General features: G+C 40.8%; 1 protein-coding gene across 8 annotated transcripts in view; it reads right to left on the bottom strand.

The window, feature by feature from the left end:
* dock10 (dedicator of cytokinesis 10) overlaps nt 1–20,852 on the bottom strand; it is a 64,421-nt gene that overhangs the window by 32,406 nt on the left and 11,163 nt on the right. For 3 of the 8 annotated variants that reach the window (XM_056373744.1, XM_056373749.1, XM_056373745.1), the window contains exons 1-2: nt 11,306–11,708; nt 3,058–3,177 (exon numbers count right to left, since the gene is read on the bottom strand). In XM_056373744.1, the coding sequence (XP_056229719.1) occupies nt 3,058–3,177; nt 11,306–11,464 (279 nt within the window). In that variant the 5' untranslated portion in view covers nt 11,465–11,708. Of the gene's footprint in view, nt 1–3,057; nt 3,178–5,500; nt 5,651–11,305; nt 11,710–20,852 lie in introns of those variants that run through there. The other 5 variants (XM_056373747.1, XM_056373751.1, XM_056373750.1 and 2 more) reach the window with 4 other exon arrangements.

The following is a 20,852-nucleotide window of genomic DNA, read 5'->3' as shown; positions in this document are numbered from 1 at the left end:
ATGTTAGCTTTCTGGCATTAACATTTTGCTCGAAACACATAAGTACAGCCTCATAGAGGCGCTAGCAGCTGTAGACTCTTAGTCTTCTTTTTACTTATCACAACTCGTCATCATGCTTTATTGCTTACATATCAATACCCCATGAGCAATGATTTGAGAGCACATGAAAAAAGTTCTCCAGTATATTAATGATATTATTAATTAATTCTTTCAACATATTGCCCAGCTTTATTGCAGTGAAAATTAATAATTTAAGTTAAATCTCTGAACATGTACCCCCGTTCTCAGAACTGATTAGTCCAACAACTGATAACCTAACCTATAAATCATGCGGCTTTAATTATATAAAAGTATACTTTATACTCCACAGAACAGAAAGTCAACATTCAGTCTTTAAAGTGCACACTCATATTCAAAAAGAAGAAATATATTTCGAAGTGATTGTGCAGGAGGGGAATGAAAACAAGTCAGCACCAAGGATGTTTGTGCATGAACAGAGACAGACTGTGATTTATACAACGCAATCAGATGGCTAGAGCACTGAGCTCACTAACCAACTGGCAAAGAAGCAGATCTAGTAAATGCCTTTTGTGCATTGGCGATACTCTGCCAAGCCACTTTCACTTACAATTATGGAAATTGACTGTAGGCTGCAGAGACAAAGAAAATCAGAGGAAATTGTTCTGTAGCCAGACAGAGCTGGGAACCAGAAGAGTTGTGCAGTCAAGCTACAACTCTGGGGTGCACAAGCAAATGAATCCTTTTACCACAAGCAGCCAATTAGGTCATCTTAATGTGCAGTGGATCTGGGTCTGCAGAAACGCATTAGCACAGTAATGAACAAAGAGCTAAAGGGAGCCAGGGAGAATAAATTTGTTCAATGTAATGAAAAGACCACAATGCTAAACATGCATGATTAGTGTGAATAAGTGTGTGTTGCTGGAGTGAAAGGTGCCACATATTGCATTTTAAACATCAGTATATCATCATCAACAGCTGAAATGAAGTTAAGGAATATTTTACTTTCATCTATTATTCAGTTGGTAAGTTTATTAGACTTCAATTTAGGCCTATAACAGAAAATGTCTATGCAGAACCATATAAATTTGATGCAGGATGAGATTTGATCCATGAGCCATATTTGCCAACCTCTACTTTAAAATAAAGATTATTTCCCATAAACCTCCTTGTTTCCCATCACCAAGTGAATTTTTGCTTCTTTCGTAACAGGTATTCTTATGTGTTGAACATGTAATTTGTCATGCATCTTTGCCCTTTAAAAAACAAAAACTAAATTACAGTTGCAGACAGGGACTGCCAAGCAGCAGTGGTCTTATTCCCATTTTTGTGTAGGGTCAGATGGGTATTCCTGCATACATTTCATAAAAGGCAGGGAAACATTGTGTTAAGGCCAAGTCAGCTAACAATCAGTGCTCAGTCAATTACCTGTTTGACAGCCATATAAAAATGTAATCATTTCTCTAGTAAAACACCCAACATTTGTTGTGTGACGATTTGCTGATATTCCTTGCTTTGTATCATTGAAAATGATATAAAGCAAAAAATGATTAATATCTTCGGGTTTTTACATTGTTAGTCAAACAAAATAAGGTTTATTAAGACTTCAGAATTTTATCACAATATGTCCCGGTTACCTTGGGGTTTTTGGGTTTTTGACAATGACAATAAAACCACAGCCTCCCTGGTTTGGGATTGGGGAGTTTTGATGCATGTGATTCCCCCTCTTTCCTTCCTCTCATTTTCTTTCAGCTCTTTACTGTACACTATAATAATCTAATACAGGTTAAAACGGCCCAAAAATACTTAATAAAATAAAGTCATCAAATCAAGCTCTGGTAACTCGAGACTGAATTCTGCAGGAATTGGTAATCAAGACTTCAAGACTTAATGCAAAACTTAACGATCAGTCAATGAATCAAAATAAATTGATACATACTGAAACTCCATAAATGAACATCAGTGTTTCCTGTAGAATTTTTTTCAGCTGTGTGGATGGTGGGCTCATGTTTATGTGCATTGGTAGAGGAATTGTTTATGATCATTATAGAATCATTATATATTATATAGTATAGGGTTATTTGTGTTCGCCTTGTAATGTGTGTGTTAATTTACCGGGAGCTTTGACAGTACTGTAGCTGTGGTAGTAAATGTCAAAAAAATGAAATGCCTTAACACAGAGAATTACTTACACTATACAGTATATATTGAGCATACTATAAATGGAAATAGATAAATCATATAAACATAATGATCCAGTTATCTTAAAGTCTACAGGACAAAGTTAAACCAGTTTAGTCTATGTTTGTTCCTCTTGAAGTTGGCAAACCATATGATTACATCTTTAAGCACAGGCCTCAGCACCCAATTAATGTCCAAGTGACTCCAAAGTGGTGACTCATTTGCTTCACATCGTTTGTGAAAGTTTGCGCAAGCAAAACAAACATTTTTGCTTCATTAATTCTCCAGTTAAAAGCACTACACATCAGATAAATAAATTATGGTAATTTAAGAAATAACGCAGAACAGATTTTGTTTTGCCTGCACAAATGTGAACAAATTACGTACAAGTGAACAAGACCAGTTTGGTGTCATTGGGGTGTTAATAGGGTGCTGAAATCACACTTGCATGAACGAACTGAAACAGTTTTAATCATATCCTGATCGTATGGTGTGCCAACCTCATCAAGGTGCAATGTTTGCAGAAGGTTCAGTGCACGGTCTATGCTGGACTACTACATGGTTGCATCACAGCTGGCATGCATGTATTTGTTGCTATGTTTCATTGTGAATATTGATGAACCGTGTGAAATCTGAGCAGCTGTGCTCATAATACACATGGGGAAACACTGAAAATTCAATGGGTGATTCAGTGGAAATTCCCCTGATCTGTGTCTGAGTGATGAAACTTCACTCCACACTGAGAGAACCAGAAATCAGAATAAAAAACAAGGATGTTCTTGTTCTGACTGCATTAACCACTCAAGCATCAGGCCAACAAAGACACACGCAGACACACACACACATACGCACGCTTACCGTGAAATCATTGTCGGGGAATAGGAGCAGTTCTCTGAGAGGGTCTTCCTTCAACTCATCCCCAAGCTCAGAGATGACAGCCTCATAGTCAAGAGGATCAATCACCTTCGGCTTCTCCTGCTGCAAATAGAAACAAAGACACCTGATCAGAAAAATCACTTGTTTGGCTTGGTGTCAAACCTCAATACGATACGATACGATACGATACGATACGATGAATGCTTAGTCAAATTGATCAAATATTTCCTGATTGGGAACATTTGCTATCTTTAGACTATATTCTATTTGGGAATTTTTATTAATTAATTATTCATTATTTGATAACCCTAACCATATTTAACCTTGAGCAGTTTGTCATGTTTTGTTAAACAAAACATTTTTACATTCCTGAACCTAAAGTATGAAAAAAGTCATGTTTTGTCATATGTACTGCAAAAGGTATCATACTGGCATTAATATCTCACATCTTCATGTCCCACACACATCCTTACTCAAATCTATTTTTATTTCATGTCTCATATCTTTAATCAGACAAGCCGAGAGGGAAGACGCAGAGTGGTGTTCATGAACAACTACCTGTTACAGCAAAAAGAAGAGAACAAGATTTTACTAACAGCACTCTCCACGACAGATACTCCAACAAAAATATAGCACTTAAAGATGGAAGGAGTGACAGTAAATTAGCTACACCTTACACATAATCTCACCATTCTGGAAAACAAAAAATAGTCATGATCATGACATTTCGTCTGTTTTGCCATGACATCATTAGGACCTAAAAGAATCATAGAGGAAGTAACACTACAGCTGAAATTAGGCCTTGACACATCCAACAAAACAATACATGTAGAGTTACAGTTTTAAATCAAATGAAATATATTAATTTAATCACAAACATAACAGATACAGATTGAATTTCATTCCAGTAAATGTAAACTTCACATGTACAGCAACCAGACCAACATGTACTGACAATTCTATGCCCTCAAATATGGAAACACCACATACAAGACTAGCCGCTTAACAGCCGCTTCTATATGTGAAAGTCTGTTTTCACACACTCCCCCGAGCCCCCCCATCCCACCAAACTGTAAACTGTAGAATGACGATGGTGCTCTGTAAGTCAAAACAATCCATTACACTCTGGATTTCTCTTTCCTCAAAGAGATTTATACTATGTTGAAGGATTATGTAACTGGTCAAAGAGTCACACAAAAAAAACAACATCTTAAACATGTGTTTTACAGATAGAGGACAATGGTAAATTACTCCTGTCATTCAGAGGATAGAAACAAAGCAGCAACAGCAGCAGCAAAGTGAGAACCTGAGCAGGCTGTGGTCAGAAAGGCAGAGGAAGTAAAGATCTCTGGCTGGGTTCACATGCGTGCAGTGCAGCCCCAAGCTTTTACCCACCACAGATGCCTTAACAGTCAGAATAGGCCTCTTGGAACAAAACCAAGAGAGCAACACAGGGAAGGTGAGAATGTAACTCAACAGAAGGTGATCCATGCCTTACAACAACCCTCTGCCTCAGAACTGCTCTTACCACTCATACTGTATACTGTGAAAATGTTCTCTAATACAGCATTAAAAGGGAGTATGCTGATGCAACCTGTCAGCATGCTTTATACTCCATCCAGACCTACAGTATTTACATAATGTTGAGTTTCATTTTCCAGATTTATGTTTTTTGTGTCTGTTCTCACAAACTTGTTTAGTAGTTTTACTAACTGGCTTTTTCAAAAAATATATATTTATAGATTTATATCACTGTAAATTGGATATGTTTGAGTTTTGGACTGTGTTTTTGCATTATTTACTATCTTCTGTCATCTTGTAGACAATCAGTTCATCAATGAATGAAAAATAGTAATCAACAGATTAACCAATAGTTAGTTAAACATAAGTTGTAGTCCTGATTTGAAATGAGCTTCTCTGGAAAACAATCATGAGCAGTAAAACGAAAGAGAAAAGTAACAGGTAATAGGCTTTCATGTGTTCAATGTGACTCTACTCTCACCCATGTGACATCAGAGTAAACGTTTCGGGGGAAAGTCTGGCTTTCTCGTCACGAGTAGTGTCATTAGCTCTGTTGCGTGTGCATCATTAATGCACACGTCATTTAAACTGATAAACTTCAAAGTGTTCGCTTGTGTGTGGCGCTTCCCTTCACAAACAAATCTTCAAAAAAGGGGAGAAAATGAAGCATACAATAACCATCACAAAACACTGATTACTGTCTAATGCCGACAGATCAGACTGTGGTGTATCATCCTTAAAGGTGTGTGAATGACACTTATCACTATGATTGACAGCATATAAACATATGTTAGTCACTGCTACACTACAGCCATGTGATAGTCAACAAAAACGAGTTGAGAGTATAATGTCACTTGACATTGTAACAACTAGCAGAAACAAAAAGAAACATACAAATACATACAATACTCAACCGGTTGAAATCCGATCGCACTCGTTTGCTCTTAATTTTCCTCCTGAAGGTGATTTTACTCCTGAAGCTCATTGCCGGTAGAATTAAGTGCACGCTTGACACTATAACAAAACGCACATCGAAGACATGTGCGCTATCAGAAGCAGAACTAACACTGAGTGAGGTTATGAGCCTGTGTCAGAACACGTGGATGTAGAGGAAGTTGATGTTTGATGTCCAACACACATATCACACACACACACACACACACATATACACACACACACACACTGAGACAGAGAGAAAATCCCCGGCAAAATAAGAAACCAATCAACCAGTTTCTCCAGTTTCTATGCATCACTTTTAATCCAGTAGCTTTCACTTTAGGGCTATTCAGCAAGACAATGTATGGAAACAGTTTACAGAAAATGATTTTATTTTAGACTCCACATTACTCATCGTACAAACAGAAAGGACAACCCCTCTCTACAGTTATACACTATCATTTACTCACACACACTGAAAGTCAGAGAATCAGTATTTTATCTCCTTCTGTCCAAATTTAACAGTAGCACACCTTCAGCCCACACATGCACGAAAACAAACACGAGCATATGAACGAGCATGCAAACCATCAACTTCTTGTTCTAAAGCTAGTCTTCCTCGGATGAGATAAAAAAAAAAAAAAAAAAACATTCAAAATAAAAACATACAAATGGTATTCGCTGATGCATGATCTCACTGAAACAAATAAACATTGCAGAACATAAATACAAAGTAACATCTATATCTATGTTTTGCATGTACATTCACTTCCCCAGTTTAAACCTCATAGCAGAACAAAGATCTGCACAAGAGGAAACAACTTTTGATGATACAACAAACTTGTACAGCTGTTATTTTAGTACATTACATAAGGTGCCACCATTAGGCCTTTTGGGAGCACTGATGGATTAAGTGATACAGAGGAATCAATACTAAACTATTCTACTTTAAAGTATCAGTTCACCTGTACTCCAAAGGGAAAAATACATATTGTATTACTTAACTCTAATCGTTAAGACATACAGAACATGCTGTCAACAGTTTACTTACAGGAACTACTTCTTTGGAAGAACGACGTTATAATAACAGGACTAGGTCAAAACCTAGTATATGGTTGGACCGTGTCATAGGCTACTTTCATTCTTCCAAGTGTCAGTCAGTTTCAGCCACTCTGCTACTCACATATACCGTATCTTAATACAGCCAAATTTCCAATAAAGCTGTTCTCATTTACATGTTTTTCTGTTTCTGTTGTCAGACAACGAAACAAGTATGAAATAGTGACTGAAACACAGCCCATTAAGACTGCATGTTAACCAGCAGTCACTTCCAAGCTGCTGCTCTGCTAAAATCCTGATTTTGTAACCACGACATCGTCTGACAAAATCACCATAAGCACAAGTTAAGGACAACAGCTGTGTTGTGACTTCAGTTATATTTACTCGTGAAATGATCACTCAGATGGAAAGTTAGAAGCTCATTCACGTCAGCTGCCATGTGGTCAGCACAGGGAGATGTCCCTGCGGAGGGTGAGCCCGACCAAGCGCTTGCAGGTCAGTACTAGCGACTCTCACTACAGAAAGTGGCTACGGTGTGTTCAAAAAGTCGCTAGATTTGTCCCTAGGTGCTTTTTTAAAGAGTAGTCAGGGTCTGAAAACTCAGTAAATCCAGTGACAAATGTGCTTGCCAAAACTGCTTGTTCATACCAAATCATTTTGAGAGAGCAATGACCAATGGGGAAACTCCAACACTCACATCAATATATGTCATTTTTCAATGCTGTCAACACCACAAATAAAATTCCATTCATTCCGTTGTATGGGGGCAGAGGCAGAGGGAGGGATATCTTAAAACCTAATCTAAAATAATCAAATCAATCGTTGCTAGATACAATAAGAGCTAGGTGAGAACATAGTGTATTTTTGTAATTTGTGTGTACTAAGCCTTTAAAGCATGTGTGACGAATTAGACGTGGATGTGTAGAATTGTAGCGATGATAATCTTTTTATAATCTCACTTCTGTTTTCACTCTCCTGCAATGCGTGGCAATACGTGCTGTAGTATATAATATAGTACATAGTGTGTGGCGCTTGAGTCAGTTAATGGGACTTGGTTTTCGTGAAGTCAAATTTGTGGTTAAAGTGCAAAAACTGTTTGACATGTAAATTCAAAGGTCTCAAATGCAAAATGTCATGTGTTTCTCTTTGACCTATCATCTTGCTGTTTATGAGACTTTCAGCAGAGATGACACTACTATATGTCTCATGAATGTAACTGCGGCGTTTCTGAGAGAGTGAAACAACATGGCCAAGTCTACGAGGACAAGACACCTCTAACTAAAGCATTAATCATAATCTACTGTATGTTTACCTGATTTAATAACTGTTAATAGGTCTTTGATGTTTTGCATCTGAAACAGTGAATCATAATCATGCTGTTAGCACTGCACTGCTTCAAGTCTATTTAACGTCTGCTGCAACAAGCAGAAGCTCAACGTCCCCTCTCCTTCTTTCACTCTGTTCCTCCCTCCATCCATCCTCTGTTCTGCAACCAGCTGCCTCAGCTGGCTCCATCCCTCCATTCCTCCCTCTCTTCCCCTCCTCTATCGCTTCCTCGTCTCATCAAACATCCTCAGCAGCGCACTCCTTTATTTCTTCCTCCTTTGATTCCCTCTCTGTCTCTACCCCGCTGCCTTGTTCTCACGCTATTAAACATCCCTTTTAACATCTCTCCTTCAGTCCCCTGCTCCCTCCCTCTTAGCAGGGGTGAGGTAGAGTGGGTGTTGATGTTGGTAAACTACAGCTGTGCAGAGGGTGCGACTAGAGCACTAGACGGGTGGCTCACAGCATGGCTTTCCTCCCACATAACTGTGAACGAAGGGAATCAGACCGGGGGGGGGGGGGGGGGGGGGGGGGGGGGTGTGTCTAAGTTGGGAAATGATTAAGATGGAGAGTCAAAAAGGACAAAGATGGAGGGAAATCACAGGGTCCACCTCTTTGCACATAATGCACACAAGCTGGTCTGTGTCACCCTCAAGCTCAGATTTAAGGGCTTAACATCCTATTAGGGGAGAGACGTGAGGAAAGTGTGATGAAATCAGAGAGAAGGGGCAGCGTGGAAGAAAAGATAGAGCAAGGAAGATTTATAGGGATTAAGAGAGACAGAGGGGGAGAGATGGGAGGACAGAGACAGCTGAGACAGCAGAGAGGAGAAGAAACCAGACAGAAGCCATCTGCTTTACATCATTAGAGCAATACAGGGTCTGGGGAGAGACACAGTGGGACTAATGGGGATTCATACTTCTAAGAGAACTCGTCCCTCTGATGAAAAACAGTGTTCTCCACTTTTGTAGGGACAATTTGACATGTTGAGTCAGCGGTGAAAGTCCAGTGAGTCTTTTCTTGACTTCTTCCAAAACAAACACTACACTGTTTTTTTTTTGTTTCTTCTGTCTTCTTAACACATCTATTTTTGTCTGTCCCTCCAGATGTGTGAAGGTCATTCTACAAAACCATAAGCAGCCATGGTTGAACAGTGAACCGACAAATACTTCCCAAATTCACAACATCTTGTCAACAACTAATTAGCCAACCAGCAACACATCATCGAATGTCACTCAAGAGCGCTCAACAGGTCAACGCCAAAGAGGAGTGACAGTGGCCAAAGAGAGAGTGGAGGATTTGCATTCTTTCACTGACCACAGTGTCAGTGACAGGGTGAGGGAGGGGTAGACAGACTGTCAAGCTTGGAGGGAGACAGCCAGAGGACTACCACTGATGTAGCATGTGTGAAACTCCTGTCAAAGTATGCTTTGTTGATTTATAGATCACTTCTGTACAGTCTGTAATTTTTCCCACAAACACCCTGAGATCCCTGGTGGAAACCATGGTCACAATGAAGCCTCTCTTTACATTTTGCCAGTCAAAATCTTTAAAGAAGTGTTTTTACAGCTTTGTTTTATTTCCTGTAAACTGAGCGATAATTCACAAACCTGTTCTTTACCTGAAGACGTTGAGCCACTTCTAAGGAAACCTTCTCTTGACTGACCACAAACTAGAGACCAATTTGCGAATATTTTTTCCAACCCAGGTTCTCATAGATACTTTCATGATAACGAATGAATCTTTCAAGAATACGCCTCCTCAAATATCAATAGATATTTACTGCTAGGAGCTGGCAAATTTCTTTCACATCTCAGAACAACGTCTCAGACAACCGCTGATCAATCCAGTTAAGATGAAAATATTCGACAGTGGGTAGAAATCAGTTTTAAAGTTTTATTCATACTTCATATGTTTAAAATAGAACCTTATCATGTTGCATCTAACCTTTGGAGTTCCCCATAACTTGCATAACCCTACATGCTGCCACTTGTTTATATTATATAGGGTTTTTGTTTTTATGCAGATGACACACAGCTGTAGTTTTCCTTTGATCCTCTTAATATCCAGCAACATGACTCCCTGTATGAGTGTCTAAACACTGACACATCTGGCCTGGACATCTGTGAATCTCACACTGGATCACTGCCTTCAAGCATGAACCTGTGCTCCAAAAAACCTGCTGCTATTATGAACCAATCTGAGGTAGAAGACTTTTCCTAACATGATTGCATTCTATAATAAAATCTTTCAACTATGAAAGTGTCTGAGAGATTTATGCTTTTTTTGTAGCTGTAGGCAGTGATGAAACTCTTACTGTGACGAGTAAATATCACATGTTTACAAAGATCGGCAAAAGCCAGAGTTAGTGCATGAGTTTCAAAAACTGCCTGGCCTGCGCATATCAGCTGAAGCTCTTACACGTACAATGCAAGAATCTGCAGGCTAACATGAATTTGCAGTGTAAACTATCATGACTTCAGTTTGCCACAGAGACCAGAAAAAAGGGGGCACCAGAAGAGACAGGAGGTTTATGGAGGGAAAGACAAGAAAGGGGAAACACAAGGGGCGACTGTAAAGATCCCACCCTGCCAAAACTCTAACATTTTTTCCACTGGGCTTACAGAAACCAGGGTCTTTCTGGGAATGAAAAAAAAAAATCTGGCCAACACTAGTGGATACAGATACCAAACAGATGGCTGACATGCAACATTGTTCTGGAAAGAAAACTCAGCAAAGAGAAACACACATGTATGTTTATATAATTCATTCATTGATTAATCCAGTCATTCATTCTTTCATGCATTCATTCAAACGACTCTCATCCCCCCATCTTAATCAAGGTCCTGCATGACTAGCTATTTTTACCATCTTCTCTGTAGGCCATATGCAGATGCAGAGAAAGCAGATTTTTCCCACAGAAACTAGATTCCCCATGTCTGACCCCCACCTCCCCATCCCCCTCTATTCTCCTCCCTCCATTTCCGTCCTTCTGCCTCTCAGCTGTGAAGGGAAACAACCAGGCCCCAATCACTGATCATACATCAACCTCAGCTGCAGAGAGAGGCCGTAAAAAAAAAACCACAAAAAAAAAAGAGAAAGTTAGACAAGGAAAGTCAAAAATGTAGAGAAAAAACAGAAAGCCAGAATTAAGTTTATACACATGGTTGAAAATGATTGCTCCACAGAAACAGGTCTTTTACATTCTGGCTTCAGACACGTCTCCATCATCGCAATTTAAAATGCACAAAAATATACACTAAAGCACATCAAGATATGATGCACACTGAGCACACAATAGTCTAGTCCACACCCACATACTGTAGTCCCCTCTACCTGCCCACACACACATCAGAGGAGGTATAGTTGGGAGTGCAGTACTGCTGGTTACCATTACAATGATGGTCAGAGGTGAGGTGGTAGTGGTGTAACCCTCAAGGGTGGGCGTGGCGGCATCCAGTGACATCTGGTCATGTCGTGAACACATGTGGCCGCAGTCTGCCCCGCCCACTGAGCGTAGAAGCAGAACCACACTGGCCGAACAACCCATAATCCACTGCTGTTGACTCTCGGTCCAGCCTGATCCCCGTCCAGCAGTAAAGGCTTCACCTTGTCTATCCCTGGCAACCTGAGCTCAGATGACACAGTTCAGTCCACTTCAGTCCAGCACCTGGTCCAGCCAGCGGTGCTGTGCTCTGTTCAAGCCCAGTGGGAAAACTGAGGCTCCATCCTACCCTCCCTGTCCTACCCCACCTTCCCCTACCAGTCCTGCTTTGCAAGCTTTCTCTGTCTTTCCTGCACTGCTCTGCTCCAGTCTCCAGCTCCTAATGTTGCTGTTGCTGAGCTTACACACTGGCAGCCTTACATGTCTCTCTCTCCCTCTCTCTCTCTCTTCCTCTAACACACACACACATACACACACACACACACACACACACAGACTGCAGCTGTGCATGGTTCAGCCCAGCCCAGCTCACCCAACAAATCACAGTCTGCAATAGTTGTCAGCTGACCAGAACCAGCTGCTATACGCGCGCGCGCGCGCGCACACACACACACACACACACACACACACACACACACACACACACACACACACACACACACACAAACCTACATTATTTTTTCAGATTTTCATTCTGCTGCACTCTCTTTCCCCATTTTTCTTGCAATCACACGAGTCCTTTCAAGTCAAGAGTTCTGCTGACTGTGTTTGTGCATCTGCGGTTTGTGCGCTGAAGTCTGGACCCAAAGCACAGACGCACTCAGGCTGATTTGATCAAATAAATTGTTGCTTTTTAAAAGAACGGAGTATAGAGATTGCAGTATGAGTTTATGCATATTATTGCGTTAGCTACAGTAAATTCTGTTTAATATTCCAGCGTGGACTGGAGGTTGGCACAGTGTGTGTGAGGCTCTAGGGAGAGTGTTTGGGAGTGGTGAGCGAGGCTATTGAACTGAGAGTGGTTGGAAAGTGGGGAGTGGGCGGCTTTACAGATGAAGGTTGCCCGTGGACTTTTAGGACTGTAAAGCTACCATGTGAAATTCCCCTGACTCTGCTTTAGCACATAGACAGACAATAGGACAGTATGAAGTATTTCAAGTATAAAATTCCATTACATCAGTTTTGATGTCCCTGAGTGCCAGCGACAATCACTTTCACCACTCTAATTTTTCACGTCACCATAACATCTGGTCCTGCTTTATTCTTCATGATCCACTTTCTTTCACTGTGTGTGGCTGAAGTGAAAGAAAAAAAATTATGCATTCTGAGAACAAAATGGTTTTCATATGTTTCGTAGCAATTTGAAATTCTTCTCATTATAAAATTCCCCCTTTGTGTTCCTTGCCAGCTGTACTTGTTCAACCAGAAGTTGTACAAAGCATACATCTCGCACCATAGCACAAGTGTTGTCATCCAAAAGGTTAGTGAAGAGGAGTTTTGCAGCCTGGATTTTGGTTTACTGTTGTTTGCCATCTTTTTCTCTCACTCCGGCCGGAAAAGCTGAATTTGGTCGAGGGAGAGGAGGTGGAGTGAAAAAGTGACACTAGCTGACTCTGACTGGCTGAGACACTTGACAATCAATCAAACTTCTTCTTTAAGCTGTAATATCTCCACAATGGAACAATGACTCTCCACAAAGACACGCACAATAGGAAGTGAAATTAATTGTTAATACACTAACGTAATATGGAAAATAATTCAATAAGTCAATGACCACATTAAAAAAGAGAAGCTAAAATATTTTTTCATTGAGCTCCATTCAATGAGTTTTCCTGGAACTGTGTAATATGACATTACAAAAGACAGGCTGCAAAACTCCTCTTCAATAACCTTTTGACAACACTTGTGCTATGGTGCCATCAATGCCATCAAATACAATTTCTAAACAAGGGACAATGAAAAAAGCTTGCAAAGATACAACTGCATAAAACCACACAACAATTTACATTGTGCTTTACATTTATCCACATTACATTTACCCACCCATTTATACTCCTGTAGCCTCAGTGTATTATATTATTAATATTCCATTTGCTATTTTAACAAATAAATGTAAATATGTAAATGTAGCTCCGAATGCAAGTGGGAAAATGTTGCATATATAAAGCATCACTGGTCACCCACACCATTTAAAGGTCATTTAAGGGGATAGTTTACATATTCTGTCTATATATAATTTTGCTGTATGGATCAACAGTTATCAAAGGCTGTCTGCACAACTAACATTTAGTGACACATACTTTAATGTATAGGTCCAGACATTTGCACACGCTGTGCTCCCTGCAGAGAGTAGGAGGTAACCATGGTGATGTTGTTAGGTGATGATTAAGGTCATTAGTGTCCATGTCAACGTGACAAAAAATCTCACCCACCACCCACATAAACGCTCATTATTATTATGCTTTACATAGCTAAATATAAACAACATGGCACACACAAACACACAAAGGCATGAGCACATGCGGTATTGCAGTTCCTCTCCCACACAGTGGACAAATATTAATGTGCCGCACTCAGTGGGAGATGACAGTGCATATGTCCACTGCAACGCACAAAGAGAGAGGGAGAAAGAGAAACATTAACCGCGCCCACCGCCAGCAGCCCCCTCCCCATCGCCTCCCTGCTTCCCAAACCACAGCGTCTCCACTAAAGTCTCCTCAGTGCAACATGCCTGATAGCAGCAGCTCAGACTCACAGAAACCACAGAGATGGGCTTTGTTTGTACGCCAGGCCTCCACAATGGTGCTGTCATGCAAATTTGCCCACACACAAACATGCCCTCTAGCTGCCAGCAAAGTCCCCATGTTACACAGCTAGCTTGGTGTGGAGCTCTCATTCACTCTGCCTGACTTCACACCGCTTCCAAACACACATGTTTCTGCACTTGCTGCTTTAAGTTTGCTTCCATCCAAACACTGGTTAAATTTTATACTAATCATTGCCTGTTTCTATTAACTGGTGCTATGCAAACATCAGAGGCCGACAAGATAACATCGTTTTAAAAAACTGATTTTAATTGATGCTAACATAGCACTTATTGGACTCTTTCTTTTTCTTTAAATTCCTTATTACTGGGGCTCTCTGGTGGAGCAGAGGTAGGTTACAGCGGGTGGCAGTAAAACATCAGTGCTCTGTGAATGAAGAGGAAGCACGAGCAGGACATATTACTATATATTCAAAATAATCAGTTTACTGTATCTTGTCTTTATAAATATGCCAACATCTACACCTCAGCCAAGTGCAAAACTTTTTAGCATATTAACATATTACATGGAAAGATATGGTATTTATATTTAATATTGAGAGCAGTCTGTTGGTTTTAAACATATTATGTCATCATAGCAGGATGAGGCCTGATCACTGATGATATTAAGTAGCCATCAATTAAATCTAAATTATTTGCACGTTTCCCATAAGAAAACACTGCAGATTTGATGCACATCCAGCGTAAAGGGTAAATCAAGGAAAGCTACCAAAGCTACAATCTTCTCTGCATTTTGTTTGTCTTGTATTTTGTTTGTTTGTTTTTTTTTTTGTCTCGTTTTGTCATTGTTTCACTTCACCTCCTTCTTAAATGGAAGGAGAGGGAGTGATGAATTTAAAGTAAAACACCTGCGGCAACTTTCAGCGAATGAGGTGGGGGAGTGCTGAATAAGTGATGAGGACCTCGCACCTCCAAAGAAAGGAATGAGGAAACTGACTCAGGCGCTGTGGTTAGTGGCACAAACATGGAGATGATACAGTGTAAAGCAGCTCACCTCCCAAGACACCATTCCTGGAGTTAAGAGCTGGTTAAGAGAATAAATAAATCACAAAATTAAATGGGAGAACAAAACTATACAAGGATAATGTCACATCCCTGGACAAAAACACAAACACCCGTACCACCATGCACACAATGAGATGCAATAATGTGCTCTTTTATTCTTTTTCTTTTCTTTTTTTTTTTAACTCTCTCACTCCCTTTTTAATCTGAATTCATTATCTTTAACACAGATATCCAATCTTCGGTAATGCTTTATTTTATGGGTCATTTATTTGCCAAATAATTTCCAAAAAAGTGACATGGAATTGTTATTTCTTAGACGCTCCCTGGAAAGTACAACGTAAAATGTTGCCATTTGTTTGAGGAAATGGTGAGAGAGCTTGATTGTTACACTTGGTAAGTACCTGCTACTTATGACTATGACTTTAGCAGAAATAATGAGGAAATGCTAAAATAGTAACATAGAAAATAAGAAGAGCGCAGTGGACAGAGACTTCCAAGAAAGAACCATGACCTTTAAATAAGAGAAAACGTTTTAAGATCCAATTGGTAACATTAATAAATGGGGTATAGATCAGTGATGGAAAGTATATCAGTGTCTGTATTTGCTAAATCCTCAGCTTAGATGGACAGAAGTACTTCAGTCCTTTTTTACTTTCTGTAAAAGTAGCAATACCACATACTTTATTTATATTAACATATAAGCAGTATGTTAATATTGCTGTATCACTGCAATATAGTTCATATTTTAGGCTGATGATTTACTTTATTTGTTTTTATCTTGTTTTTAACATCTAAAGTGTGAGACCTGAGGAGAGTTTATAGAACGTAGCAGTTACCGATTTGTACCAATTAAACATTTTCTCAGATGTCCCCAATTAATTAATGGGAAACCTGCCTGCAACATACCAGGTCATTTGCTTATTATTAAAAAAAAACAAAACATTAGTATGTGTATGTGTATGTGTGTGTGTGTGTGTGTGTGTGTGTGTGTGGGGCATGTGCACCATCGCTATTGTTTGAACCTGCAGTATGTGTGTCCTTGCACTTTCTTACTCGTGCTTGTGTGTGACCAGGGTTAAGTTGTGTGTTAAGTCTGAACTTCTGTAAAGGATGACATCATTGGGGTGTATAGGGCAGTGTGCCGCCATCATTTGTGGAGTTAATGTTTTCCAGCTGCACAGCCTCGGTCTCTCTAATCCCTCTGTTCCCATCAGAACTGTTACTCTGCTAAACAGCACCGCAGGCCAAACAGTCGCAGTCATACACACTAGATTTGCAGGAGTTTGATTTGTGTGTCTGTGTGTTTGTGTGTACATGCATGCAGGTTATTTAGACAAAAGACAAACATAAGCCATCTTTCTGACTTCAAATGCTTCAGCCAACTAGGGCGAGTAGGAAACCACAGTCCATTAAAACTCCTGCGCTCTGCCTTGTAAGCAGTTAGCTCTGCTATAGTTAGGTTCCCTGCAGAGCTTGAGGCTGACTCATGGCAGCGGTGTTTGATGTGGCGCAGAGCTCCACTGAGTTTACTTGGGAAAACACTCTCCTGTTCCCATGGTGACCACAACAGGAAGGATGCTGTCACTCAAGGGTTCTGGGTTCTCAGCAAACTACGGTTTGGCCCCAGGCAATCGCAGAGCACCATGGGGGACACAGGGTCAACCTCTTTATGGCTGCAATGCCCCCCCCCCATTCTCACACAGCACGCACCCATACAGTGTTTCTCTGTGACGTTGCTGCAGAGATGGAGAAAGTTCACTGACTGTACTGGAAAAACAGGATTCAAGGAACTGAGCAGCTACAGAACAATCCAGTCAGGAGGAGATCGCTGGAATTTGACTGCAGATGTTGTAAGGAATAGTTTTGATCTGATTTGTTGAGTTGAATGAACTTCATCAAATTACCTACTTTGTTTGTGTAACTGTTGTTCAAAAGACTAGCGATTACAGCAGAGAGGAGCTTTTGGTAAAATAAAGTGCAGAAAGTTGTGAATATTGGCTACACTTTCTAACTCTCTAGTGTTGTGAGCGATGTTGAATATTTTCTCAAACTCAGCCTGAGTTTGTGCTGCTCTTTGTAAAACCTCACTCTGCGGTTATAACACCACGGCACACTGTCTCTTGCACAAACAGGAAGACAGACAAGGTCTAAACTGAACACGTTTTTTTTACGTGATGCATTGAGGTACAATGTAATCTATCTAAGAGTTAATGAAAATCAAAACTGCTTTACTAAGAATTGGGATTATGATTTTATGTCACTATTCTTTCATAACCCATTTTAATACCCCCCCAAGTGTGACCTGTCAGAATCTGTGAGGTGCAGTCATGCATACATGGTTTTGTGGTCAGATGGAAGATATTACCTGGTAATTTTGTATTTTGTGTTGATGTTTCAGGTGGTGGAATGAATTTGCAGCGGTACCCTGCTGTGCAGCAGCTGTGGCAAAATACAACCTGAAATGTATCTGTTCTTGATTATGTTGTTCCTGTCACACATTCGATTTGTTTTTGTCTCTGCTCGCGCGCTGCCTTTGCCTGCTTGTCACATGATGCATCCTGCAGCTTTTTTATTTGCTTAAGCAACCTGAGGGGGAAATTAGAAGCGCTCTGATCGCAACGGACTGCCCTCCTCATGCAAACGATACAAAAACTGTTTTCATGTGAGAGCGCGACTGCAAGTAGGAATCAATGTGATTAATTGTGCAACCTTAAAGCAACAAAATGTTGTGATCCTGAAGCGTAATATCTGACAGTTTTATCTAGCTCTGAGCTGAGCACTTTCCTGGAGGAGGCAACAGGAAGGAGCTGAGTTCAGAGCTACAGCACACTGCCAATGCCATCTAGTGCTGAGAGCTCAACACAGCAGGCTGTGTGGATGATGAGAGAGTGCTTCACTCTGTGCCAGTCTCCACACCTCTGAGTAGCAGTTGCTGCCTCTGCCATGTCTTTAATGAATGACCTCCAGGAGGCGCTCTGTGCCAGAGATACTATCTGGTCCTACTGGCAGCTGGTTTGTTTAGAAAAGGAAGCTATTAAAATGTCTTTAACTGAGAACTAAAGTCCTGAGGCAGGAGGGATGTTGGGGGAGGGAGCAAGAGAGGGGAGATGAGGTGGGGAAAATGGGAGAGGGGAAGTTGGTGAGGAGCAGCTGCATTGTTAAAAAAAAATTTCCTTTCTTTCTCGTTGGACTCACCTCCCTCTTAAAATTCATTCCCGAACCCCCCAAAAAACCTTCTGACATCAATAAACCTCACCTTTTATCCCGTCTATTCATCTTAACTACCCCCCAAAGAACTGCTGAAGTCTTTTCTTTACAGTATTTCCAATCATCCACAGGAGACACAAATACAACACACACAGCTTCGTTCATGAAAGAATTATATCTGTGGAATTTGAACAGACCACATTTATGATAACAGACAATCAGGCAGCATGTAAGGTCAAAAAAACAGACAGAGGAGCGACTTTAAAAGGTAAGGAAACAGTGGGGGAGTAATTGGACACGCACAACTTCAAAAACGTTCATAGATGAAGAGGTCAGCTGTAAACTGTAGGTGAAGGGGGAGAGGTTTTTGATTTTGTTTAATTTATTGTTTATCCATTGAATAATTTATGGAGTCGTCTGAAATGTAAGTGGGATAATGTATATTTCAGAGATGGGTTCGTATTCAACATCAAGGCGATCTTCCAAGAAACAGTAAAAACAAAGTCCCTGCTTCTTTTCCCTAAAAATAAATGGTTTATATTATGAAAATAAATACACTTTATGACGTTAGTGGAGGTGGTCTCTGTTTCAGCTGAGGCGACCCCCATCCGAGTGTATTGTTGTTCCTTGATCTACACTGTCAAACACTCCATTCACTTTCAAGGTAACAGTGACAACAATAAAACAGCTGAATATATAACTGTCTACCACTGTCTACCTGCCGGTTTTGTTTTAACATTCACTGACTCCCACAATCATAAACGTGGACCAAAGGAGAAAAATCTGGTCTGTGAGACGAGTGTATTATGGTATTATAACAGTATCATAGCACACCAGTCTTAATTAGCGGCAAATGCAGCAGAAAGACACACAGCCACTGTCACAGAGCTGGTGCCTCATTAATTCACTCTCCCACGTGGCATCGCTCCATGTCTCCCCGCTGTTCTCTCCCCCCTCCTGTCCCGTCTCGGGCCTCAGCCGTCAAGCGTAGAGACGGCTGAGGTCACCGGCTTCTTGCTCGTGCGCGGTGCAATAAATATTTGCAATCATACCCGTCTCTCCTGCAAACTTTTTGGTTTGTGTGGTAACAGGGGTGTACTTTTAAAATGTTACTCAATGCTGTTATGTTAGTATTGACGGTTCAAATGAGAAACGCAGACAAAGTATCAGTTCATGCACCGGGGATGTTTTAAGGTAATAGCAGCGAGCGGATTTGAGAAAGAGAACACTGATTAGAAACAGGAAAAAGCCCTTCGCTGAAGAGGGAGGAGTCTTTGCCAATATTAACCTGTTAATCAAAACCTGATATTACAGGAGAGGTCGTGATTCCCCTCTCAGTACAGCAATGTCTCTGTTGTTTCTCTGTGATCCTATCTTGACCATTTACACAGCTGTTAGGCCTCTCCTGTCTCCTGTCCAGGTAAGAGAGCCTCCAACCAATAAGACAAATCACTGCCTCCCTCGCACCAGCCAAATCAAACCCTGAAAAACCCAAAACTCTGCTCTACTTCCACTGCATGTCTGAGCCACTGACACTAGGAAACCGTAACTATTCGTTAAGCAATTATCCATAATGATTTCTGTTTCCTGTTACTCTGTTAGCTTGAAAAATATGCCCTCACTCTGAACCTGCCATATTCATCCTACATCTGGCCCAAGCCAATATTTACTTTTATGCATTCATGCCAGAAATGCATACCAACACAATGGACATGGTGGTCATATGCTGCTATGGTTCTGGACATTATGAACAGTCATATCAGCTTCATTCCAGGCTGATGAGTGAAAAATAAATCATCAGACTTTATGCCAACCCCCAATCTACACCCTCACAGTGATGAAAAAGCCCACTTGAATGCCTAGTCTGCAATAAATCATTCAGTCATAGCGCCTACAGATGACACCTACACAAAGCCTACATGTAACCTCTGCATAACCTCCACACCAGCGCTAACTATCTACCAGACGCCCACTCAGCACTGCTCCTTCTCCCTGAGGTCCCAGTTTAGACTGAGGACGCAGCTGCTCTGAAGACTTTTCCTCCTGCGTTTTCATATGTATTATCCTCCCTCACCTTTCCCCCTTCCCTCCCTTCTTCCCCAGTTTCTCCCCCCCTCTCTGCCCCCTGCTTTTTTCCTCCTTTATATCTTTTGCAGATCCCATGTCAGCTCTTTGGCTGACATTTAAGGCGCACAAAATTGATGTACGCACATAGAAAGATACAGAGTCAGACACAAGCATCCAGGGAGCCAGCACAGGTGCATAGGCTGGCTTTAGATCCAAAATGAAATAAAATCCTACTGACTCCCTCCCTCTAATATCAGCATCCACAACCGTGGCACGCAGTGATGGATCTGTGTATTGTTGCTTCACCTTTACTAACTTCAGTTATTGAGCATTTTGGCTCTGGGCTATGTTTCCTGTGGGACACATGGCAGTGAGACACCTCTTTGTGTC

This window comes from Seriola aureovittata, chromosome 4 (genome assembly GCF_021018895.1).
Source record: "Seriola aureovittata isolate HTS-2021-v1 ecotype China chromosome 4, ASM2101889v1, whole genome shotgun sequence".
Taxonomy (NCBI): domain Eukaryota; kingdom Metazoa; phylum Chordata; class Actinopteri; order Carangiformes; family Carangidae; genus Seriola; species Seriola aureovittata.
This window is presented reverse-complemented; position numbering and strand designations above follow the sequence as displayed.